Source organism: Lontra canadensis, unplaced genomic scaffold (assembly GCF_010015895.1).
Source record: "Lontra canadensis isolate GAN:19392208 unplaced genomic scaffold, GSC_riverotter_1.0 scaffold29, whole genome shotgun sequence".
Lineage (NCBI taxonomy): Eukaryota > Metazoa > Chordata > Mammalia > Carnivora > Mustelidae > Lontra > Lontra canadensis.
The window spans coordinates 5159048-5185845 of NW_022631023.1; the positions used below are offsets into that span (position 1 = coordinate 5159048).

General features: G+C 48.3%; 1 protein-coding gene across 1 annotated transcript in view; it reads left to right on the top strand.

The window, feature by feature from the left end:
• DSCAM (DS cell adhesion molecule) overlaps window positions 1-26798 on the top strand; it is a 655321-nt gene that overhangs the window by 509211 nt on the left and 119312 nt on the right. The window contains exons 12-15 of the mRNA XM_032865305.1: window positions 8713-8909; window positions 9939-10035; window positions 10675-10803; window positions 19417-19584. Of these exons, the coding sequence (XP_032721196.1) occupies window positions 8713-8909; window positions 9939-10035; window positions 10675-10803; window positions 19417-19584 (591 nt within the window). The remainder of the gene's footprint in view (window positions 1-8712; window positions 8910-9938; window positions 10036-10674; window positions 10804-19416; window positions 19585-26798) is intronic.

Consider the following 26798-nt stretch of genomic DNA (forward strand, 5'->3'; position numbering starts at 1 on the left):
GGAGGAGGAGGGGGAGGGGGAGGAGGAGGAGGAGGGGGAGGAGGAGGAGGAGGAGGAGGAGGAGGAGGAGGAGGAGGAGAAGAAGAAGAAGGAGAAGGAGAAGAAGAAGAAGAAATGACAAAATACCCTTGACTTGCTGTGTCCTCATGGGAAATCTCTCTGTTTTCATTCTCTGCCATTTTGCAAACTTCTTCCTTCTGTCTGGCAGCAAACACTCCCCATTATAGGGCTTACACGCCCCTGACACTGTGAGGCACTAGATTGGACTGATTTCTAGAACCCAGCTCAGCCACCAGAGCTCCTGCATCCTGTGCTCTGCTCAGGGAGCTGCAGGAATCAGGCCCCTGACTGGAGACACCAGGGGGTCATATTTCAAAGCTCAATCCTATGTGAGTTTCACAGTTTCTGACTCATGTTTCCCAGCTCTGAGAGGAAGAATGAAAAGTAAGTATATGCTTCTTGGATGCACAACAGATTTGTTCTCAGTTTTGCAAGGTCACATTTGGCGGCTGCGGGATCTTTAATTATCGTGACTTAGCACTTCGTTCTTGTGAGAAAAAGAATCTTGGTTACTGGATTTGAGCCTGAGCTGAAAGTGTCTTTGGGAAGAAGCTTTAGGAAGGAGATGTGCCGCACATCCTGAGCAGACCGCAGACCCCAAATGAAAGTCTGCATCCATTTCTCATCTGAAGACCTCTCCCCGTTCAGGGCATGAAGAAGTAAGTGCCTGCCGCCAGAGGCATGGAGAAGCCATCAGTCTATGCTTTTATGGCACCGACTCTGTGCTGCGGGCCGGCTTTGTTAATCCTCTCAACAATAATCTTCTCCCTGTGACAAGAACAAAACTGAGGCACAAAGCAGATGAGTGACTAGGGCCACACCGTGAGTAAGGAGCGCATCTGAGAGTCACACTCAGCCTGTGCAACACCAGGTGGTACCGGCTGATGATAACCCAACCTATAACAACGATTTTGAAACTGGGGGTTGGTTTGGAAACTATACGTGCTGTACAGTACATCTTTCTCTGCAAAGTCATCCAATAGAAATTATGTTTTTTATTTGCTTTCAAAATGGAACATCTGCCATATTCCCCCCAAAGAGCCAGGACCTAGGATTAAGGTCAGTTCAAAAACAGTTCTTCTTCTCCTATTGTGGAAAAACCCAAAATAATAATAATTAATAAATATAATGGTTTATACTTCTTTCTCATCTAAATGTTTTCTGGAGTGAGGCAGGCCGGCTTGGGCATGATAGCTTCATGGTGTCATCAGGGACCCAGGCTCCCATCTCCAGAATCATCTCATGGCTCGAGATGACAGCTAGCACTCCAAGTATTAGATCCTGATGTCAGGCTGGAACAGGAGGAAACAGAGAAAGCCCAAAGGGATTCCAACCAGCAAAGCTCGTCTCCCAGGAGACCTAGATGCATCATTGCCTTGAACTGGCAATACCCAACTGTAGGAAAAACTTGGAAACACTTTCTTTTATTCAGGTGTATTTTTAATAATGTCCCTTGTTAAAAGCTGGGGAAAGAGGGAAAATGGGCTTCCAGAGACAACTGGAAATTTCTGCTCAGTCCACAGTCCATACTACTGGGTCTCATAATAATACCCCTGAGTCCGAATTGAGCAAGAGATAGGAACAGGAGTAGGATGGTTTGATCTTGGCTTTCTGGAGAATGTGTGTTTGCAGATGCTACACTCAGTCTACCCAGTCTCTGCCAGAGCTGGAGACATATACACATCTTGCTTGGACACAACCTCTTTCATTACAGGAAGTTTGTAGATCAGAACATGTGTCCTCTGCCAACAGATAACTGGAAGGGACTGGTCACACTTAGCAGTTCCTCTCAGCCTCTCAAGATAGGCTAGTCACTTCCTTTCCATTCAGGAACGGGGTCAGGAGTGTTGTTTTCATCAACGATCCCCCCACATGGAAGCATAACGAGTGGGGAGCTTTTCCCCCAAAAACCACCTGGTCCATTTTGGCTGCTGGAGCCTCAGTTTTTTAGTGATGTTCTTGTTATTTTATTTCTGGTTTGCAAATTTTTCTGCATACATCCAACAGTATGCTAGGAAACATTTAACCACCAGATCTCCAAAAACATGTACAAATAATAATAAAATATATCATATTCAGCACTGTCAGTTCTGTAGAGCAAATTTCTTCTCATAAAATACTTCAGTTGCCTTTGTACGAACTCTCGTGTCTGGAACCACCATATGGCTGCTGTTCTGAACCAGTGTTGTTCCAACACGAAGGTCATTCAGTGCTTTTGTTTGGAGTAACAGGGAAGATGGAAGTGAAACAGGAAGACTAATTAGGCAATGTCATTCCTTTATCAATAGTGTGAATGAATTGTTTGCTGAATCAGATGAACCAGACTCCTTTGCTAAATCTTGCATACTAGAAGAATCGTGTCTCAATACTTGGAGCTACGTAAAATGCAATAGCTTCAGATACTTTGTCTTGTTATTAACTTTTTCTCCATCCCTTTCTTAAATCCAGACTATCCACAAGACAATAAACCAAGCCTGATGCGTAGCGTCTACAAAAGTGGAGCATACACTGACTCATTAACTCCTAAGTCCCACAGGTCCCTGCCAGTCAATTCTACACAACTCCACCAGTGTCTCCCTGAGTTGCCAGGCAAGGCCATCCAGGACCCCAAATCCCTGCAGCCCAGGGCATATCTGCTAGGGTCTCCACCACGCATCGGGTTTAGAAAGCAGAAGCCAGCAGTCAGCATTACACATGTCCGCTGGTACTCCTTGGCTTACTCCCTCACCCCAGACACTTCCATTTTTCAACATCGGTTAGAGTGACGTCCATGATCATCATCACAGACCCAGTGGAGGCAAATCAGGAGAGTGACTCCTCACTTTAAACTCAGGTAAATCTACACATCGACATACATCCCAGTGAAAGCATAAATATTTTGCTCCTAGGGTCTTCTATAACAATAAGTTGACAATTATGGGCTAAATATAACAGAGACTGCCCCTATCTTGGATACTTGAATTTTTTTTTTCCTATTTTCATCCACACTTTTTGCCCTCAGTTTTATCCAGTGAATCTTACAATAGGCAACCAATTCCTATCTTTAGAAGATCAAGTAATTGTAGTAGAAGAAGAAAACATCTTAGGAGATTCTCAAATAATTTAGCTCCTTAAAACATACTTTTTTAAAAATAGAAACTCCAGGGGCACCTGGGTGGCTCAGTGGGTTAAGCCTCTGCCTTCAACTCAGGTCATGATCTCAGGGTCCTGGGATCGAGCCCCATATCGGGCTCTCTGCTCAGCGGGGAGCCTGCTTTCCCCTCTCTCTGCCTGCCTCTCTGCCTACTTGTGATCTCTCTCTCTCTCTGTGTCAAAGAGATAGATAAAATCTTTAAAAAAAAATAGAAACTCCACTGCATTTCAGATTTCTAAGTAATTTTATACTATACACAAATATGGAGTTTGCAGTTACCATGGAAAAGAATTTTTCACCAGTAGGAAAGACCCCGACTTAACACACTGAACATACCTGAATGCATCCTAAGTAGCCAGTCCTCCACCACTAAGGACATTGTGCCAAGAGTCCCTTCACCGCTAGCATGACCAGAATTCAACAGGTGCCCCTGATTCTTCCTCCAAATCTCTTGGAGGAAAATAGCATTTCCACCTTCCTTCTGGTATATTTTCAAGGGATGACATGAAGTGATGTTTACAGAGAGATTTTGAGTCCATCCTTACCTTCCCATGAATAAAATGTTCACACAACTAACTTCTCCTACCCTCCTGGACACATAAGATGTTTTTCACAAGCAATTCTGGAAAGAAATCTTAAGGAATAATAAGGAAAAATAAATAAATAGTTCCGTCTCTTAGTAAACAAACCACACCAGACCAATTTAATATTTTTTTCAGTGGTTTGAGGATCATCATTTGAAAACCCATGATGACAGTCTTCTGGGTGTGGGGAATGTTGAGTACAGGGTGAGGGGAGAAGGCACACTGTGTTTACCAACCCCAGTTGGCTGTGGCCACCATGATCTTGAGGTGTGTGCTGTTCCGCCATCTTCTCTCACTTTAGCTTCTCGGTGGCTCAACGAGGACAGTCTGCTGCTCAGGCAGGAAAACCGTTTAACCATACTCCTCTGTCCTTCATATAAACAAGAAAAGACTTAGAGCATCTAGAGCTTTCTCTCACTGCTAGAATGTTTTCATTTTGTAACTATCTTAGGGCTATTTAGGAGTTCTTAGACACTATTTATGATTGCTTCATTTTTTCCCCTGGAGAAGTTCCCATAGATGTTTTCTATGGTTGAGGTTTGCTGAAATCATGCCACACTCTAAAGACAATTCCCACTTTCTGTTTCAAGGGAAAGTGATAAGGAGACACAGGCTGGTTCAGCCTCTCCCCATAACTATGTTCAGGGAAGTAGTCCCCAATACCATAATGAGCACGCATCACAGTGCACCGGACAGGGCGGGATCACACACAAGTCTCCATGCAAGAAAGCAGATGTGCCCCCACTGCCCCCAGGGCACACATATTCAGTGCTCCTGTTCAGTTGCCTCTTGGTCCTTCCACACACCAGATGTTTAAGTTCCATGCCTGCTATTCAAAGGTTTTCGGTAATATTCAGAACCCTTTGATGGTGGAGGGTGCAAAGTTGCAAGCAAGAGTATCTGATAAGGGGGGATGGTCTTCTCTGCTCCCTGTTCCCCCAGAGCCTCCCTATGGCCTCCTCTCCTACAGAGGACATCCTTGGAGAAGGATGCCATGTCTCCCTTTGGCCCCTCCCAGTGGAGTGCCCATTCAGCCTCCTTTCTGGGTAGGGCCCCTCATCTGGTGAGTATTGGGACCAGCTAAGGGGGCCATTGAACTCCTGGGGCATTAGTCCTTCCCTCAGTGGGATGGAGAAGTGGAATAGGTTGCAAAGGTCCCCATCTGGTGTCCCAGACTCAGAGCTCAGCAGCCCCTTTCTCATGCTGCTGCACAGGCTGCCACAGGAAGCCTTCTGCCTTCTGCCTGATCTCAGAGAAGGAGGAGCTTCAGCCTCTGTATTTGCTTAACTCTCTAAGGTGGCACATGTCGACCTCTCCCAGCAGCTGACAGCTTCTTCAGGACCCTCGGGTCCTCTGCAGGGCAGCACTGTATTGGCCATTGGGGTTTCTCCAGCCAGTGAGTATCAAGCTGGCGCTCACCTCCCAGCTTTGCCCTGCATGTGGTTGAAGGGGAACATTCCTGTCCTGCATCATAAACTGAATCCTAACCACTCCTCCCCCTTTCCTCTTCTGTGCTATCTTCTGACACAGACGTCGGGAAAATGGTGAAGCCATTTGGAATGACAGTGTGGCAGTTTCTCAAAATGTTAAACAGAATTTCCATGTGACCCAGCAGTTCCTCCTAGGGACCTACCTGGGAAAAGTGAAACCATAGGTCCTTGCAAGAACCCGCACCCAAACGTTGATAGCAGTCTTGTCCATAATACCCCCGAAGTGGAAACAATGCCAATGTGTACCAATGGTGGATGAGTGAACCGAATGTGAAAATCCCATGCAATGTAATGTTACTCAGCAACAAACAGGAACAAAGAACTGGTACACACTACAGAATGGATGAACCTGGAAAATATGCTCAGTGAGAAAAGGCCATACAGTTAGGCACGGAAAGTGTACCTACTGCGGAATCCCATGTACAGGAAATGTCCAGAAAAGACCAATCTAGAAGGATGAATGTCAATTGGCTGTTGCCTGGGACTGGGGTAGGAAAGGACTCTAAGTGGGTGGGGTGGGAAGTCCTTTCAAGGTCATGGAAATGTTCTGAAACTTGTTGTGGCAATAATTATACAACTGTATACTTGGGTTGGGCTGTTACTGTGTGTGTGTGTGTGTGTGTGTGTGTGTGTGTGTGTGTTGGATAATGTAAATATACTTGTGTTGCCCTCCAAAATTTATACTCACCTGAACCTCAGAACATGACTTCATGTAGAAATAAGTTATTTGAAGATATCTTAATTAATTAAGATGACATCACAATGTTTGAGGGTGGATCCTAAATCTAGTGACTGGTGTCCTTTCAAGAAATCCACATGAAGACAGAGCAAAACCCTCAAGGAGGAACATGGTAGGAAATAGGGGCAGAAAAATGGGGGCAGACATGAGAGTGATACGGTCACAAGCCAAGGAGCAGAGCGGCCTCCAAAAGCCAGAAGAGGCAAGGAAAGATTCTTCCCTAGAACTTGAGAAGGAGTGTAGCCCTGTCAGCACTTTGATCTTGGCCTGGCCTCCAGACCTGTGAGAGAACAGATTTCTGCTATTGAAAGCCCCCAGCTCCTGGTGATCAGTTACACCTGTCCTAGGAAACGAAAAAAATCCATGTACACTGTAGAGTACACTGGAGTACTATGCCTCTGTTAGAAAGGATGAATACCCAACTTTTGTATCAACATGGACGGGACTGGAGGAGATTATGCTGATGAAATAAGTCAAGCAGAGAGAGTCAATATCATATGGTTTCACTTACTTGTGGAGCATAAGGGATAACACGGAGGACATGGGGAGATGGAGAGGAGAAGGGAGTTGGGGGAAACTGGAGGGGGAGACAAACCATGAGAGACTGTGGACTCTGAGAAACAATCTGAGGGTTTTGAAGGGGAGAGGGTGAGGGTTTTGAGTGAGCCTGGTGGTGGGTATTGTGGAGGGCACGTATTGCATGGAGCACTGGGTGTGGTGCCTAAACAATGAATTCTGGTACACTGAAAAGAAATTAAAAAAAATATTTTTGAATAATAAAAAAAAGGAAACCCCATTCAGTTGTACACTTAAAGCAGGTGATTTTTATGGTAGGTAAATTAATCCTCAATAAAGCTGTTGAGAAAAATTCAATTTTCTCTGGAATTGGCTAGAGGAAGTGAGTGATCAGGACAGAAGGCCCGGGCTCACGAGGCAGGCTGGCTCCCACACACGTGTGCTGGAGGAGGGATCTCACCGCAGCTGTGGCTAAAACGAGGGCCTCGCAGTGCTGTTCACTCTGTGCCTCTGCCTCTCTGCCACACACCGGCTGACTGAGAGTGTGCTCTTCTATGGGCATCCAGGCTACAGAACTGGGAGACTTTTTACACATTGTGGTACGTCTCAAACCACCTCAGAGCTCTGTGGGGGAAGACGGGACTCAGTACTGCCAGTATGAAAAGAAGACACAGTGGTTCTCTGGTCACCTGCCCAAGGAGCAGTGGAGGGCTTCTGAGGTGGCCAACAAAGTACTCAATGTGAGCTTGACCTTAGAAAGGAGGAAGGGCCTTTCTCCCCATGATGGTAGAAATGAGGCCAAAACTATATAAAAATACAGCTTTATTTGGTTGTTTTTCAAGCCTCCTGGTCCTTTTTTCAGAGTGTATTTTTCCCTTTCTGTGTGTGTTTTGTTTTGTTTTTTGTTTTGTTTTTTAAATCCTTACACATTCTGTATGTAACTGTTTTATAGTCTGTGATCAGTCTAGCATCAGACATGCTTGGGCTGGTTCTCAGTGACGGTGGGTCGTTGTCTCACCTGTTTCATACTTCTGGTTTGTTAACTCAAGTTCAGCAGAGGCTTATCTGGGGGAACTGCGACGGAGCCTCCCTCTGGACCGTGTTTGTGTTTCTTGTGCTAGGATCTTCAGGCCTGTGGCCAAAGTAGGGTCACCAGCACCTCAGCCCCTCAGCATGACTCCAGCTCCAAACCCACGTAGAGTCAGACCAGCTATGGATTCTCAGGGGTGACTTGTTTCCTTCATTCATAACACGAGCCAAGGCAGTTCCCGTCTCACTTCGCCACACAAGAGCCTGTATGGCTCTTGTCATTGTTACAGTTACTTGCTCTAAAGGTAGAGCCCTTTGAGGAGCCTGGTTTGAAGGGCCCACTTTTAACTCCCTGCCTCTCAGGTAGTCAGGATCCTAATACTTCTGGTCTTTCAACGTCCACTTCTGTCCCCAGCTCCTGGGATTTCTCTCGCTCTCTTATAAGCTCAGCGTGCATTCAAAACGATGCACATTCTGTGCTGCCCTGCGTTTCTAGCTGGTGTGCAAAATGGGAACAGGGTCTTAAGTCACTCAGCATGGTGCCAAGAATGGAGGTCTTTAGGTTAATTTTGAGGTGGGAGGGGGGAACCTGAGAAGTTCACAAATAAAGCTTTCTATGTTCTTGGTGAACTGGGGATGAGATTCCCTGTCATGTGGTGGGAGAGGGGTGGGTCTGAGGTCTCCTGGTGACCGTGACAGTTCCTAACAACTGTGGGAGATGAGCTAGCTAGAAGTCACCTCAAGGAGTGGTTGGTAGTGATCAGGACCCCAACCTAAGTTGATTAGTAAGATTTCAGAGTTCCAGAGTTGAAAATGGTAGTTAGAAACTGTCCTCTAATGGAAGGCCCCTCTCCAATGTATTCAGAAGTAAAATCATTTCCCTTTGTGTCCGAGGGGACAGGGGCTATGCTCTGAGACCCCCCACCCCCATATGAAATCCTGCAGCAGCTTCTAAATGAGTGAGCTGACGGTTCATTTCCTCAGGTTTCATTTTTCTGGCACCTCCCCACTCTCTTCTGTTCACGATTTTTGCTCCACAGTTTCTTGAATACATTGTATTTCTAAAGAAACCCCTTGTTAAGCATGATTTCGCCGAGTGTTACGGTGGGGAAATCAGGAATGCCTCTTTGTAAGTAAGTCGTGTCCCTCTTGGGTTTTCAGTTCCTGCGATGATAACGTCCTATCCAAACACAACCCTGGCCACTCAGGGTCAGAAGAAAGAAATGAGCTGCGCGGCCCACGGTGAGAAGCCCATCATAGTCCGCTGGGAGAAGGAGGACCGGATCATTAACCCCGAGATGGCCCGTTACCTCGTGTCCACCAAGGAGGTGGGCGAGGAGGTGATCTCCACTCTGCAGGTAAAACACGGTGAACGCGACAGATCAGAGTCTACCTTCACCGGCAGGATAATCCTGTCCTTTCATCGAAGTGGGGGCACGTGGGTGAAAGACAGCAAGTAGTCTTTCAGGACTTACTGAAGTGCACCATTTCTCTCCCTTTCCTTACAGCGACATTACTGAGTTGCCTGCAAAAACAGGGCTTGACCTTAAGTGTTATGAATAGAATGATGACGAACATGCCAGGGAACCCAACTGTAATAAAAAAAAAATGGGGTGAATTGAGTCTCTTAATGACCATTTATACTGGAGAAATGACCTCCTACGCTGTGCCCCTGTTTTAACATCCTGCAGAAACAGAAGTTAGATGGGCTTTATAAGGAAATATGTTTTGCTGTTTTGGGAAAAATCCAACATAAAAACTTCATTCCTCCATAGAGGATCACAAAAGCTACAAAAAGTATGATAGCCTCTTATATTTTTTAGTACTGTCAGTAATTAACTGAGTGGTGTTTGTAGTTGGGGGAGAAGAGGCTCTGTAGCTACCCGGGGAAAAAGAACGCCCCATGTTTGAACCGCTGATACTGATTTGGGGCAACTCCAGTCCTGGGGTCCTTCTAGAGAGAGCTCTACTGAGGGTCCTGCAGCACCAGGTATCTACCGCAGGATTTACAGATTTGCTTCTTCGGGCAGCATTGTTTTGGATGTACTAAAGGCACAGCACGAGAAAATAAATGCATCTGTGGAATACACATCTACCTGACCATGGCCCCTACATAAATTACACGTCCAGTTTAATGAGCTGGCAACTGGCATTGATGATGTACGTTCAACCTGTCCATCTACACCATCACAATCGCACGGAGATCATTTGCTCTCAGGGTTGCATGCGTGTGTGTGTGTCTGTGTGTGTGTGTGTGTGTGTGTGCACATGTGCTGGGGATGTAGGAACAGTGGGAGTGGAGAGATTTTTTTACAGCCCAAAACCCTTTTAGTTGTCCTGGTTCCATGCTACTGGATAAGATGGATTTCTTTCTGCTTTACACATAGATTTTGCCAACTGTTAGAGAAGATTCTGGATTCTTCTCCTGTCATGCTATCAATTCTTATGGGGAGGACCGTGGAATAATTCAGCTCACAGTGCAAGGTAGGAAGGAGACCTAACTGGGGGAAAACACTGCTTTTAGGACAGTAAGTGTATGCCCAGGCTCGGACCTCTGTGTGTGGCTATGTAACACCTCCTGACTCCCAGGAAATTTTGAATATGTTCCAAGTTGGTGTTAAAACAGTATTTGGCAGTGTGTATGATCGTGTCATGGTGCAGCCCCCAAAACACGGGGAACAGAGTCCTGAAAGGAATTGGGCCAGATGACCCAACAGTCCCATTGAAGGCACGAATGCAGGAGTGCACCTGCTTAGCCAAGTGGTGGGAATGCTTGTGCTAGGCGATCCAAAGGAGAAGGAAACCTTCACATGTGAAGCCAAAATATATTTTTTTTTTTTTTGAGTTCTGGATTCTAAACCAGAGGAGTGACATTTAATCCACACCCCACGTGGGCCCGGCACTGCCGTCAAAGCCTGCCGTATAACCCTGCTGTAAACACCGGGCTGTTTGGGAAAGTGGAATTTCTCCTCCCCGAAATGCAATTAGGAAAAAACACTCCCAGTAAACGTGTCAGCCGCCGTCAGAGGCTGACAGCTCTTCTGAGCCGTACTCAGCGTTTCCACCTGCGTGTCTGTCTGAGCCATGTTTGAACTAAGCCCAGTTTTCCTGTCGATTGCACAGAGCCCCCAGACCCTCCCGAAATTGAGATCAAAGACGTGAAGGCACGCACAATCACCCTCAGGTGGACCATGGGGTTTGACGGCAACAGCCCCATTACGGGCTACGATATTGAATGCAAAAATAAATCAGGTAAGTCCTTTATTTCCTCCAACTTTATTTCCAGTTCGAAAAACCCTTTCATTGTTTTCCTCGGTTATTCCTGATTACCTGTAAGACTAAACCCCGACTCGAGGAAACCCAGAGATGCTCTTTTCACCAGTTTGTCTTGCCTTGCTCAGAGCACACGAGGTCCCTTGGCAGGTCGGGTCTGTGTGCGGGGCTGACTCTACCTCCGCCCCCCTCCTTTCCCTCCGGATCCCAGGCTCGCTCCCTGTCCGCCACCTGAACCCTTACTGCCACCGACCTGCAAGCGGCGTGTTCTGTTTTCTGCCTCCACCCCCTTCAGGGCACATTTCCCCAGCCGGGGGCTGCTCTAGACAGGGACTTCCGTCTAGAGCCTGGAGGTCCGCTGTGCTCAGAGTCCGTAAGCCGGGTCTGTGTGGAGACAGGAGAGCTGCTCTGTGTGGAGACCTGCATGGACCCTGCAGGGAGGTTCTGGACGAGTGTCAGGGATGGGCCAGGGGCACCTGCTCCTGCTCAGAGCGAGGTCGGTTTCCCTGGGGCCAGAAGGGCCGTAAATAAAGTAGACCACGACAGGTGTGTCTGTTAACCCCAGTTAGAGTGACGACGCCTGCGTCCCTTGGAGCTTGAGGATCCCTCAGGCCGAGAGTAGAAAGTCGCCACTGGGGCCTCCTCTTGGGACTTTGGGGCTCATAAAAGAGAGGAGGTGTCAGAGCAGCACCAGCGTGTGTAGGGTTAACAAAATCCTCAAAGACCCCCCACGTAGCCTTACTTTTCACTTTCTGGGCTCCGTTCGTGACCGGGTTGCACCGGGTTGCACAGTGTTGACCGACTCAGGATATCTGGGCTGAGGCCACAGTGCAAATGAGGCTTGGCAGCTGGAGGCAGACCCTGAGTGAGGGACATTTCCAGACCCGCGTGTAAGGGGCAGAGCAAGGGCCTGGCAAGGGCTGGAGGGGGCGGCTGAGGGGGAGTCCCAGCAGCAACACGTGAGCATGCTTCCCACCAGAACGGTGGTCGGTGGTTTTAGAAACAGCCCTTGAGTCTTGCAGTACGTACGCAGCTGCGTCGGGAATGCCCAGAAGAGCGGCTTGCTGGCCCCGAGCCACAGCAGGGCCCCAGTAGCATGCAGCCACCAGGCCTGCGGGAGCTCCAGCGAGGAGCCCAGGGGCTGCCAGTGACACGGTCACCGGGGAACGGGACAGCCGGCCTGGGCTGGGGGCAGGGGACGCGGCGGCGGTGAGCTAGCTGAAGACAGCACTGGCCCGAATGGGGCTCTTTCAGGAGCTAGGACACATGGGGTCTCCTGGGGGACACAGGGAAGAGAGGACACCTGCCTTTGTTGTAGACACAGCAGCCAGGAAAGAGCCAAGGAATTCCAAGTTCTGAGACACTCATCTTGAAGTGAAGGAAACACTTCTTAGGTGAGGCAAGTGCATTTCAGCAGAGAATGGCCCAGACACAGAGGGTAACAAGGACTCCAGGGAAAGGCAGACACACATCGTGGGGACAGTCTGCAGAGTCCCCAGGCAGGGCTGCCCCTGACAGTCTCTCTGGCTGAGCATAACCACAGGATAGCTGGCTTCTGTGCTCTAGGCGAGCGTGCCTGGGGGGGCCCTCTCAGGGGAGCGGTTCAGTGCCTGCCTGTCTTCAGGGGAATCGGCCGTTTCCAGGTGCTGGTAATGATCCATTGGTTACACAACCAGGCCTGTCTCTAACCAGCAGCGTGCCTTCACTGACCCCTGCTCTCAGCATTCCCCGCTGTGAAATGGGACACCACAGCCTCTTCCTGGGACAAGAGTCCCTCAATGGCCACAGGCTGCCCTCCGGCGAGAGCACCCCTTCCCTGGACCCTGTGGCTCCTACACTTACTCCCACCTGCTCTCTGGACCCCCCCCCCGGCTCTCATGTTAGGTCTGGCCCACCCCTGAGGCCCGGCCTCCCGTCACGCCTTCCTACAGCATCATCTGCTTTCTTTCCCAGCCGGGCCATCATGGGCCATCAGACAGTTGTTTCTGTGATCACGGGTTGTTGTCATCGTTGTTTTCCCCCAAATTTGTGAACATTTTCTTTTGTTGCATCTGGAATTTGAGTCAAGTTAGAGAAGCTGCTCTGTGTGGTCAGGCTATGGACGACTCCACTGTGCTTTCTGCTTACATGGCTTCTTGCTCTCACCCCTGCATTTAGATCTCTGATTCATTCGGACTTGATTCTTGTATATGCTGGGAGATACGTGTCCCACTGGGTCCTTTCCCACATGGGACTCCTGCTGCCCCGGTGTGACTTATTAAAAAGCCCACCTTTCGCTGGTGGTGGGAGATGCCAGCTTTGTCACCGACTAGCCTTCCCTGTCCTCCTCTGTCAAGTTCTGGACTTTCTAGTCTAGTCCATCGTTCCATCTGTGACAGCACCACGCCGTGCTAGACATGGAGGCTTTGCGTGGTCCTCCTTCTGGTGGGGCTGCTCCACTCTTCTGGCTTTGCCTTTTGACTTTTTCTTCACTTTCCATGTGTGACCCTTAGGATCAACTAGTCTAGCTCTGTAAAAACAATTTTGGCATTTTTAATTGGGATTGAATCAACTTTGCTAATCAACTTAAGGAGAACTGACATTTTTATGATGTTGTCCTGGATTGAACTGTGTCACCAAAAAGGTATGTTGCAGTTTCAGCTGCTGGTTCTGCAGAATGGGACCGTCTTTGGGAATAGGGCCATTACTTTTGGGACCACTGATCTGTGGGTCCTCTCCCCCGGGCTGCAAGTTCCTGCGCCACGAGGCCTGGTTCTCCCCATCCCATTCCTCCAACACCTAGCACAGCCTAGCATGCTGTGAGCGCTCCGTGTGAACTCGGGGAACATGCTTTAACAAGGGAGTTGCTTTAAAGCCCCTCCTCCACGTCAGGCATGTAGCCAACATCCTCTGAAAGGTGGTTTGGAGTATCAGTCTGGCGTGCATATGTGCTCCTAAATCAAATGCCTCCAAAACCATCTGTACTCTTGACTTGAGAATCCTCAGCACCCCCAGCACTCCCTATAAGTCCCCCAGAGGCAGGAATTCGGGTGTCTGGTGTCTTGTGTGCCTGGATCCCAGCACCTAGCACAGCGCCTGCCATGTGAGGAGTGTGTTGGGGTGTTTAATTTACCCGCGATCCAAATCTAAGAATCATCGTCACAGCATTTCCGAGTTCTAAATTGATCGTGCTCTGCATGACCCACGTAGGAGAGCTCCTTCTCTATGATCTGGCTGCAGCCGGAGCCCATCCACCCTTCGCACGCCCAGGGCTGGGGGCTGAGAGGTTCACACCGCCCTGGAGCGGGTCTAACCCAGTTGGAGTTAGAATCGGCTCCAGGAGAGTCACTGGGAAGAGCCCGTGGAACAGGTGGGTCCGACTCCATGACCTCATGTCTCCAGCAGGGCCCTCCAGACCCTCCACTGCTTTCAATTTGGAAGGTCTGAGCAGCAGGCAGTAATTGTGTTCACTGCCGTAAAAATCATGTTAGTCTCTTCCTGTACTGATTTCTTCCTTAATAAGTTCTGGGTGTATAAAAAGGACAACTATAATTTAAGCTAGTGTAATTTACAGGCTGATTATGTAGAAAACAGGTTCTTGAAATCACAGCTTAACTGGCTCTTCCTCCAGGAAGCCTTCCTTGATCACCCATTTTACTGTGTGCCCCTTCCTCTATTCCTATAGCATCCTATCTGCTGTGGAACATTTGGTAGATGCTTATTGGATACCCGGATCGTCTACTGGGGAGACGTTTAACATCTGTCTCCCCTACTGGGCAGCTGTTCCTCTGAGGGCTCTTGTGACCCTTTCAGGATGGGACTGTGTCTGAGGAGGCCTGTGCTACCACCCTGCATCCCCCACAGTGAGCAGCCCACATATGAGACTTGTCATAAACATTTGTGAACTTGTTGACTCTCGTCCTCTGTGGTAGGCAATGACATCATCTCAAGACACTTCTCTCTATTTTCTCGTTAATTTGCCAAGAATGTAAGGTGTTGCTGTACTTGGCCTTCGTAACAGAGTGGGTCCCTACAAGGGGTCACTCGGTCTGTGCTTGAACAGCCCCCGCAGTGGAAACTCACTAGCCCCAGGAAAGCACACGTCTGCCTTGGGACGGCCGTGATGGTCACAAGTTCTCACACTTCTTGCACCAGAACAGACCTCCCTGAGTCCAGTGGAACTCTTCCCACCCCCAAACCCTCTGGTCAAATGAGACCCCTTCCGGGTTTGGGAGACAGAGGACTCTCCTGCTTCCCTGCTTGCCAGGAAAAAGAAAACATCCCAAGTCCCTTTATGTGCATCTCTTCTAACCACCCCCTGACCCACTCCGATCCCATCCTGCCCGCATCATCAGCTTTGCCTTGTGGGGGCCACCGTCCCACTGGTGGCTTTGGCTGCCACGTGCCTGGGTTCCAAGAGCGCATTGCTTCTCCTCTCAGTGGACACAAAACCCCTTCACCACCCAGTCCCAGCGTCTTGCCATGCGTGTGCCTCCAGCTCCTCAGGTGCTTTGCGGAAATCCATCCCTCACTTCTTCGGAAGGCAACCTTCCTCGTGCACTTGTCCCCCTGCTGGCCCTGTCTCCTTCTGCACCATGCCTCACAGATCGCTGAGGGGCTCCAGTCCTTCAGACCTTCTCTTGTCCTAGAGCGTAACCATCCAGCCCAGGAAGTCCAGGCTCCCTTATGCAGCTAGGTGTCGTCTTCCAGAACCTTCTTTCTCAAACCTCTCTTTCCCATCTCAACCTGAGAATATCTCCTCTATGAGGCAGATAGGAGAGGGGCTGTACCTGTGCCCTGTGTCTCCCTTCCAGTAACCGATGCAGTAGAAGTGGTCCTTCTCTGAATTGCCTCGTAAATTTTCCACATTCAGAGTCATTTTGTCTCCAGAACATCCTTCTGGTCACCCTCACTCCTCCTGGTCTTTGGCCTCTAACAACATTTCTTCAGATCAAATTCACCCTTCTTATGTTTGTCCTTTGTGATCTGCTTCCCCCTTGACTCAGGGTATGGGCCCCCAAGCGGAAATCCCCAGCAAGCACCCAGTACAAGCACCCTAATCCCTGTGGGCTCCCTCAGTCCTCCCATGGGATTGTTGAGCATTTCAGAAGCAGGAATGTGAGTCTGAACTTCCCCATCCTCTTCCTCCACCCGTCTCTCTGGGGCATGTCGGGGAACCCCGCCCACTGGTTCCGGGAACATCCCTGACATCTCCTTGCTAAACCAGGGTCCAAGTCTACCTTTGCACATGTCTCCCCACATCCATCCCCATACACTCATAGGGGTTACAGTAATTCTGTTCCCCTCCCTTGCACTTGGCTGAACCCCTGGTCAGTAAGCCAAATCAAGCTCTTGTCAGTCTGATCCGGACGTATGAGACGTCCAGCAGATATCTGGGAGATTGAACTCCTGTCTCATTAGGGGTCCCATAGGGACTATGTGGAGGTCAAGTGCTACCAGAATATGACCTCAAGCTTCAGGGTAACACAGGTGAGGTCAAACCCCAGCCCTATGTCATGCCAGGCATGTAACAGGCCTGCGTTTCTCAGGAAAATAAAAATCCCTACGTCACCAGGATGTTGTAATAATTCCGTCAGATAGAGCCCTCCGAACTCTAGCTGTGCACCAGAATGGCCCAGAGAGAGGCTTTGCAAAGCGCAGGTGTCTGGGCACCATTACACAGTAATTCTGCTTCTGTGGGTCTGAAAGTGCCTGTGTCACAAAACTCCAAGGTGTTTCCCCTGTACCCACGCATTTGGGGACCGCAGGAGTCACGTTTACACAATGCCCAGCACAGCAATGGGGGAGCAGATACAACTCTGCAAGCCTGAGCTCCCTCCAGTCCTGGGTTTTCTCCAGCTGCCACTTTGCCCTTCCCCGCAAGCCCACTGTCTGCCCTTCTCTGGGAGCGGAACTGCACTGGCTACAACACGCAGATTTTTTTTTTCCCTCTGCCCTCCCTTGGGTTCACCCAGAAGCAGGCACAAAGAGTGATTCAGACAAGGATCCTGGCAGTGGCCGCGTTCTGTCAGGGGCCCCTCTTCTGAGGTCCCAGCCCTGTCTGGACTCTGGCAATGCTGTCCCTTCCCGTTGGCTCTCCTGACCCCAGAGGGAGCAGCTCCCCACTCTCGCTAAATGCTGGGAGCCTTAGCATCCCCTGCAAGTTCCTCTGTAACAGTCCCCTTGTGAAGGACCTTCCAGTGTGAACTATGAGCCCTCCTTGACACTACATCTGATCTCTGCACCCCCAAAAGCACCATCCCTCCTCCACGGGGCAAGGACACATGTGACACATTCCCCTGACAATTTCATTTCTCGCCCTTCCCGTTCATTCTCTTCCCAGGACCCCCATGCATCCTCCGGCTCTTGGACTCCCAAGCTTGCATTTCTGCTCGGGACTCACGCCTGAGTTTATTTTGTCTGTGGTTTGCCCTTCCCAGTTGTACTTGTATTTCAATCTGCATTTCCATCCTCTTGAGGGTCAGGATTGCTCTGCCCCGTGTTACGTTTTTCGGCATACTTTGCTAATAATCCACATCCTGCCTGTCTGCACGTCAGCATCTACAATCAGAAGCAGTGTTTCTAATCCCTGTCCCGACTCTTTTCTCCTGGGTGGTCACCTTCTTGTTTTTATTTCTCCTTTGATCCTGTATCATTTGCAAGAAGGTGTCTGGAAATTTAACTAGATTTGCTTCTCCTTCTCCATTCAGTTACTTTCAAATCCTCCAGGATAAAGCGTGCTTTCCCATCTTCTTAAACTTTAACTCAAAATCCATCCTGTGTTGTTTTGAACCTTATTCTAATAATCATGATCATTGATATCATCTTTTTCAATCAAAGTGTAGTAACTGCAGGAAAGAAGCTAAAAACACCACCCCTTCTTCAAGCACCTTGCGCTTTTGCCCTTTAACCCTTGCCTTCGCCACACCCCCATGTTCTCTTCTTGAGTTGATTGGCAGGAAAAGGAGGCAGTGAGTGGACACACAAGGCTTCCTCGGACCTCTCTGCCATCTCTCCCAGACATATCCTCAGTGAAGATGGCCAGAACCATCAACCACGACAAGTACCTGCTTCCTCCCAGGGCTGGTTAGCCACCCCTCTGCACCTTATGGCTTCTGAGGGCTCCTCTCTTGTCCTAGACATCTTCTCCAGAAGGCTTGGCTTTCTCCTCCTGGGACAGGGTCCATATTTATGTGTCTGCCCACTGGTCCTAAACCCTCACTACAGGGTCCTCTGTTGGGTCATAGTCTTCTCCTTTCCCACCGTGTGACTTTTTGCAACATCTTCTTTATCTACATCAGTGTTTTCCCACCTTCAATCTTCTTGACCCAAGTGATGCATTTCCTTTTAGGTGGAAAAGTCATCGTTAGTCTTGATTATGCTCTGTTCCCTGGTTAGTTACAGCATTCCAAGGCAGCCTGGAAGAGACGCATTTTTTGTGCAATTCCAGAAGACCTCTTAACATTTATGGCTACCTGTAGTAGGCACACCAGTCCTCTGAACTTCCATGCTCATCATGAATGTGGAAGGGGAAATGAACCATCCCCAGGGCTCAGAGGTCTGTGTATTTGCCCTTTATGCATCTGTCTGTTAAACAGCATATATGATGTGTTGTCTGCTATGCATCAGGCATCGTGCCAACACTGGGGACGTGGCAGTGAACATGGCAGCATGGTATCTGCTGCCACGGAGCTCACAACCCAGCAGGGAGCAAAGAACCTCAGTGAGATTCCACAGGGGTGCTGAGCACCACCCAAGAGGACACTGGGGACTGCAGGACTATCTAAGACTCATCCCCTTTCACCACCTTTGGTTCTTGTTCTCTTGCAATGGACATCATCTCTTGACCCTCAGCCCATGATTAGCAATGGCCCAAACCCTTTCTGAAAGGAGAACCATTTACTCCTCATGGACTGAAATTCTAAACGCAGCAGGTACAAATTGTCACCTATTCAATGATAATTCTTCCTATGAGTCTGTGCTCTTGTGAAAATTAGCCGTGACTGAAAATTGTTCCCACAACTGAGTATTTGAGATTAAGTGTTTATGCTGGAGACTGAGATTAGTTTTTATGTAAGAATTTCATGTTGACTGCTGTGCTTCTGGAGGAGGAAGGGTCTGACATGGCTAGAGGTTTCACTGGTCTTCCAATAACTTTGAGACCCAGAGACTTTGTGTGTGGGGGGAGGTGTGGGTCAGTGTCCAAACCATACTTCCTTTTACCTTCTCGTCCAATGAGTGACTTGATGTGGCCGCTTCCTAGTTCACTGATGCACGGTCCTATCTCTTGCACCTTCCTCCTTGATACCTACCAGTGCCTCAGACGTTCCCTCCCCGCCCCAGACCTCTGCTGCCCGTGTCCCTTGTCCCCCTTAGCATGGGTAATGAGTGTGCAGTGTCTCCCTCTGATGGCGACCCCCCCTAATGCACTGGGAGCATTGCTTTGAGAATTCACTTTGAGTTGTAACTATTCTTTCTTTCCTTCTTCCTTCCTCTGTGTGCGTGTGTGTGCGTGCGTGTGTGTGTGTTTAATTCCTACTTGTGAACTTTCAGAGGCAGAGGAAAAAAACTCACATCTCTATCTCTTCTTTTTTGAAAAACAAAACCCAAAAGACTCCTGGGATTCTGCTCAGAGAACCAAAGATGTTTCCCCTCAGCTGAACTCGGCCACCATCATTGATATCCACCCTTCCTCCACCTACAGCATCCGCATGTACGCCAAGAACCGGATTGGCAAGAGCGAGCCCAGCAACGAGCTCTCCATCACCGCGGACGAGGCAGGTGCGTGTGAGTGGGTGAAGCCCACATCCCGGAGCCCTGGCACTGGCACCTGGGCCCAGATGGCTAATACAGAATCAGGCCATTGGCTGTGCCTAGTGGAGGCCTTTTGAAGAATGCCCCCATGGCACCAGGCCCTGTTAGAGACTCAGACAGCACTCTGCCTTCTACTTTGAAGACACTGTTCTTGCAACTTCATTCAGGGTTCTCACATACAAGAACTAAAACACAGACATAGGAGACTGCCAGTCTGGTGATATTTAAAGAGCTGAGCCATTTTTACATTTCCTTTGTTTGAATGCATGGAGTCTGGGTTGACAGGAAACCATGAGTGTATGTCTTACCCAAGGCCCGATGAGTCCAGGTGTGAGACGGTGGTTTAACTAGGAAATGACAAGAACATTCTGTGTGTGAGGAGTTGGGGAGACAGCGGTAGACGATATTTTATTGACTAGAAATGTCAATATTTCTATAGTAAACTTTGTTGTTCTTCCTATTATGAAGAAGTTCATACTCAGTGTTGAAAATTTAGAAGATAGAGATAAGCATTTTGAAGAAGGCAAAACCACTTTCCCAATCCCACCACCTACGGCTACCTGTAGGCATGGTGCTATCACCTATTGAATCATTCATCGCACACACGCAAACTCTCACACATGCACGCATGCACACACTCTCTGCCACCCTGCCCCGTCCACCACCACACGCACATGGCTACCAAGGGTGAATTGACCAGTTTGTGGGGGTCTGAGCCATTGGGCAGTGCCAGTGAAGGCTGGCCGTCAACCCACGTCCTGGCGGGAGAGGCGGAAGCCAGCTGCCATTGAGCGGCTCTGGGGAAGGAAAGGCAAGGACCCAGGCCTGGCTCATATCTTGGGAGGAAGAGTGTCTAACCTTAAACCTGGCTTTCCATTCCCTAACAGGAATCAGAGCCAATCAGCTACTACCTACTGCTGCAGTGAAATCAGAACTTAGTCTCAGATCCTGTCTTCATCACCAGGTTTAAAGTGGTCCTCCCCAGATGAGTGCGTGCACAGGAAGATTGTTTCAGCTTTCAGCTGGGGAATGAGGGCTGTTCCTAACGTCTTCCCTCCATCCCCTTCTCTTTGACCATCATCAATGGCATTCTAAGAAGACATCACTCTATAGACCCCTTAAGTACTTGCCTCCAATTCATAACGATGCCTTCCACCATCTATTTCACAAATCCTGTACTAGTAGACATGTCTGTTGTTTTCCATTTTTTATTACTCTAAATGCCACTGTGATGAACATCCTTTGTGGCCTGTTTTTTGACACTTATGATTATGCTCTTAGGTTAAGTTCCAAGCAGTGAGATTGCTGGGCCAAAACAAATGCAAACATTTAACTCTACTGCTACATGTAGTCAGTACCATCCATGAGAAATGGGTGACATGGACAGTTCTCCCAGCAGTGGGGATGAGCCCTCCATTCTCCACCTGGGAACATACTGGTTCTGGAAAATTGTTTTCAAGGGTGGGTGATAGGACAGCTATATTCTTGAGTGTCTGAGGATGAGCCATCCTCACATGTGATTTCTTATCTGCAAAATGGACATAACGATGACTTTCTTGTCCTCACCACAAACAGATGGATAATTAGGAGGAGTGGGGGATGCAAGCTTTAAAAGTACTTCGTATTTCTCAGAAACAAGTGAGAAGTGAATGTCAACGGGCTCCTACAGAACTAGAATCTTCTTTAAATATTTAAACAGCCCCCGAACTTCCTGGAATTTCATCACGTTGTGTATTTAGGAAGGAGATGCTGACCCCAAATGTAATCTTGGATGCACTGCTCAATCATCTCCCCCCTCTTAACCCTTGCTCTAACTGTGCCCCATCTGGACTTCCTTCTCAAAAGAACTGTATTCCCAGTGGTGCCTCTGGTGGCGGCCTCGAGATGGCCATGATGAGTCCTGTTGCTGGTGCTCTTTCTTGGGCTCTCTGTGGCCTCTGCTGCATCTGACAGTTGCCATGGCAACATCTATCTCCCAGCCAGAAGGCCAGGTGAATAGCCACTCCAGGTTCCTGGCCTGCAGGACCATTCCCTAGGCCCTCTGCAGACAGTCTCTTGGCTTCCAGGGCTGACCTCTGGGATTTGCCCTGTGCACGGGCTGCTTGGGGGCCCCATGGAGCCTCTCTGATTTACTATTTAGATGAGCAAGGGGAAAATGCAAGGAGGGGAGCAGGTAGAGCAAAGGGAAGCTCCAAAACAGAATTTGTCTTTGTCTTGGTGCATAGACTTTGTGGCTGACCTGCAGAAATCAGGTTTTCTGACTTGTGACTCATGGAGAAGGTAGGGCAACTGTCCTGGCCACAGGTCCCCTCATCAGAATTGCTTGCAGTGGCAGCAGATTGCTACTAATGCTTCCCAGCAACTATACACCAAGGCACATTTTGGGGGTGTTACTGTCATCTCAAGGTGACCTTTTTCCATCCTTATTGCTCACTTTCCTTAAGAAAAAAAAGGGGGGGCTATCTCTCAAGCAGGCCATCTCTCTCTCAAATGGAAGCTGTAGACCCTTTCATCTCTATGGTAATACAGGACCCAGGTCTCAGGCCCAGGGGACATCTCTCAGTACCAAGCTGGAAATGTGTCTATGAGGTGGTTAGGTTGGGGTCTTCCCCACCTCCTCTGCTTTGAAGTTACACTCGTCTTCCTATAGCCCCTTCCTGCCCCCAGTTCTCTGTATGTGTGCTGTGCCCTCTGTCTGGAATGCCGTCCAAGTTCCCTGTCTCCCCAGATGATGTTAGTGCCTCCTCCCCACCTAAGTGGGAATCTTTCTGACAATTGCCTCCAAGGCATGTCGTCCTTTCTGCATGGACCTCGGGGTCCTAGGTGATGCTGTGTCCCCCTCAACATGAGTGGCTACAGGCTCCTCCTGTTTTCCTCTTCATGTGTGTGTGGCGCAAGGCAGAACGTTCATGGAAATCCGATGTGGGAGGAATCATCGTAGAGAGGCGTCGCAGGACTGTGTTAGAATGGATGTAACAGTGATCGTGTGTGTGTATGTGTATGTGTATAGGATGTATTTGCACTGACATTTTGAAGGGTCTTATAAAGCAGGAAAAGTAGAGAAAGGCAGAAGGGAAGGGATTTGGAAGGTAGAAGAAGAAGGCACACCCAACCAGAGCTCCAAGACTATAGGAATCATCGGGACCAGCAGCCTGAGATTTCCAGCCCTGTCCTGATGGGCTGGTGGTGTCCCAGGTCACAAACCAAAGCCCAAGCACAGCAGGCCTGAGCCTGTTTGGCTTCTGTCCGCCAACCATAGTGCAAATCTTCAAATTTAGGTGCCAACTTTTGAAATTGGGAAAATTCATATCAAAATCCAAATTTAAAGATCCTCCTGAGTGTCTGCTTTGCACCTATCAGCTGGAGCCAAGTATATAGAGGTTACCTTGAGGCTGACCATGGGCTCCCCTCAATTAATCATCATCCCACCCTTCTTTCATTTAAGGGTTTAGCAACTTCCAGCCCCTGGGCCAAATCCCCCTTAGAACCCTCAAGCAAGGAATGGGGTCTACATTTTAAAAAGAAGACTATGGGGATGCCTGGATGGCTCAGTGGGTTAAAGCCTCTGCCTTCAGCTCAGGTCATGATCCCATAGTCCTGGGATCGAGCCCCACATCGGGCTCTCTGCTTAGCAGGAAGCCTTCTTCCCCCCACCCTCTGCCTGCCTCTCTGACTTGTGATCTCCGTCTGTCAAATAAATAAAATCTTTAAAAAATAAATAAATAAAAAGGCTATGTAACAGAGACCTCCCATGGCCTACAGAGTCTGAATATTCACTATTTGGCCCTTTACATGAAAAATTCACAGATCCCTAACTTAGGTCTTGCTCTGGTGGGAATTTGGGTTTGGGATTCCTGTTGTCTCTCCCAATGCAGAGCTCAGTGAAGAAGGAATCCCTTCCATCTGCACAGAATCCTTACCTAATTTTGGAAAACAGTGTTTCCCAGTGCCACCACACCCAGGGTGTTTTCATGTGAAAGTGCACAGGGGTGTTATCATACACGCTGATGCGCTCAACACACAGCAGGGGCCTCACTGTCTAGTGCTCTCCTCCCGACTCCCCTCAGCATCCCCTAAGCCCTCAAAGAGGAGAAGGTGAGGGAGGAAGTGGAGATGCTGTCAGAAGTCTACAGGATTAGACCCTAACAGACCAGAAATGCACTGACTCGCCAGGCTCATTCAAGACCCATGAGCATGTCCCATCGACAGGTGACTGTCACCAAGACCAACTTCCCCTAAAGGTCACATGTCACCTATGGCCTCTGCCCAAGTTTGGGTTGGCTGATCCCTTCACTATTTCATTATGAATCTGCCCCTAGAACCTGGACATTCAGTTCTTCAGGAGCTCGCTGGGAAACCACTGAATTTTTTCAGATGCCTCAGAGTGGAAGGTCGGAATTACAGAAGAGTTGCCACATGGAGTCTTCGGGTTTCCATTGGATCCGGCACTACATTAACATCTCTTTGTACCCTTCCTGATCACATTCCAGAGCAGCAGCTCCGATCTAGAGGAAGTGTCCCCTCTCTGTGCTGAGCTGGGGGGAGGAGGGAGACAGGATATGATGAGGCTTAAGGAAGAAAAGGCATCCACATGTAACAGTAAACGTGAAGTGTGGCGCACAGTAGGGCCCGGTGTGGCATCAACTGTATTCCTCCAGGGGACATCAAAGGCACAGGGTCTGCCCACCAGGAAGAACCAAGGCATGCCCTGCATCTGAGCCTTCAGCAATCTGTCTCCATAGCCTTCATTTCTCTCCAGCTTCCATTTAGAGACTTTGGCTGCCTTACTGCTCCTCATTCATGCTCTGTATACACTCCTTGGCTAACCTAGAATGTTCTGGAATGTTTTGGAATATTCCTCCCCCTCTTCCCACACCTGCTCAGGTGTTTGGTCAAAGGTCATCTCAGTGAGTCCTACCTTGACACCCCTTATTTAAAGTCCAACCCACTGCCCACTCTGGCATACTTGGTGCCCTCCCTCCCTCAATATTCTCCTTAGTAGGAATAACATCACATCATCATCAACATAACGTATAATTTATATAAAAATAACTAAAAAATGAGTAAAAACCTGCATATACTTTACCAATATATTTTGTTTTGATCTATTTTGGGTTCCTCCCACAAGGTCAGGAATAGCTGCCTGTTTGGTTCATTGCCGTATCCCAAACACCAAGAACAGTGTTTGGCACATAATACATGTCAGATAAATAAAGAGTTTAAACTAATAAGCTACTTACTTGATAAATAGTTATTACATGAAGTTCTCTTTTCCCTGTCTGGGGGGTCAACTGTTATTTGTTTAATCTGGTTTTTATCAAACACCGTTTGGTCTCCTTTGCCCAGAGAAGAGAGTCCTTCTCACCCCCCTGCCTCCAGCAGAGGAACCCATGCTTGTACCCTAGTCCTTGCCGACTTTTGGACCTGCAAAGAAGAGTAATCCCTCAGTAAATCCCCCAATAAGAGAGAGAAATTTGGGAGTGATTCCCACGGAGATGGTTCAGCCAGGGTAAATGATTGAGTTGGCACCGAGACTCTGCAGAAGCCAGGAGATGGCTTTGTGGAGAGGAGGGTATTTCAAGGGCAGAGGGGAGTTCTGAGGTTGAGGTCTTGCATTCACCGATTGGAAATGAGAGAGAGGACCATCCGTGCAGAGTGACTGTCAGGGAAGCAGGAGGCAGGAGAGGAGGTCGCTGAGGAGGTGAGGAGGAGAGCCAGGCCCGGTACCTGGGAGAGGAAATAAGAGCCGTGGTCTGCATGTCTGGCACTCAGGAAGGGTCTGTCATCACTGTCTTGACCAAACAGAATTCATAAACGTTGTCTTGCCTGGGAAGAGCATTAGGAACTGCACATATCATCTTCAGTTATTCCTGTTTTGCAGATTGAACAATTTTGGCTTCTGCAGAAATGCAGAGATTATTTATTTTGGAAAACCACCTTCATTATTAATGCTTATCCCCTATCCTTCTCCTCTCGCAAGAAAAAGTGAAATATTCTGGTTTAAAAACAGAAGAAGAAACTACGTTTTCCATATATAGTAAAGCTTCAGCTCAGGAACATAAAAATAAATTCTTGAATGTCAGACGTCAACACAGTTTTCAAAGTTAGTTAAATAAGTGAGTACCCAATGGTTGATCTTGAATACTTTCAGCTTTGGGGAACTCAGTCTGTCTTGGATTAAATTTTACAGAAATTGTCTACTTGCCAGGAGATGAGGACCTGTGGAATAATTACAGCTCAAGAGCTTTAAGGAAAGCATTAAATTTCTGAAAGCAGACTCATTTTTTTATTGTGTTACATTAGTCGCATACAGTACATCATTAGTTTTTTTTTAAGATTTTTTAAAAATTTATTTGACAGAGAGAGAAATTACAAGTAGGCAGAGAGACAGGCAGAGAGAAGTGGGGAAGGCAGGCTCCCCGCTAAGCAGAGAGCCTGACATGGGGCTCAATCCCAGGACCCTGAGATCATGACCTGAGCCGAAGGCAGAGGCGTTAACCCACTGAGCCACCCAGGTGCCCCACATCATTAGTTTTTGATGTAGTTTCCATTATTCATTGTTTGCATATAACACCCAGTGCTCCATGCAATATTATATATATAATTTTAAAAAGTTTTTCCTCTAATGCTTTAGAGGAATGGAAAATTCAGTTCCCAAACAAAACGCCTCCTAATTATATTGGGCATGACTCTAATGTATGCATATAGATTATATTCTTTTGGAGTTTCTCTTTCACATTGTTTCTATCCCTTTATTTTTGAGGGAGAGGTCTGGACTAGATTGGAAAAACAAATTCTCCCCAATTCATGACTGCATCATTGACTTTACATTTTCTGATAGAATCAAGGTCATTTTGCAAACACTATCCTCCTGTCTTTTTTTTAAGCATGACTGTATCATATTGAGGCTGTGATGCCCACATTCACAGCCTCCCCCTGCCCCCAAAATGCCCCACCAAAGGCCACAGCCAGAGACACCCAAAGGAAGCAGGATAAGATGCTGTCCCCACTTTACCTGCCATTCCTCACCGACAAGACCTTCTTTAAGTCTGATTTAGCACAATTAAATTAAAATAATGCAGCCCCCATATAGCTGTCAGACCTCAGAATCCGTTTTTCAAGAAGGATTTTTGTGAATGAACCCCATGTTTCTCAATGACCACAGAATTATCAGCATGAGA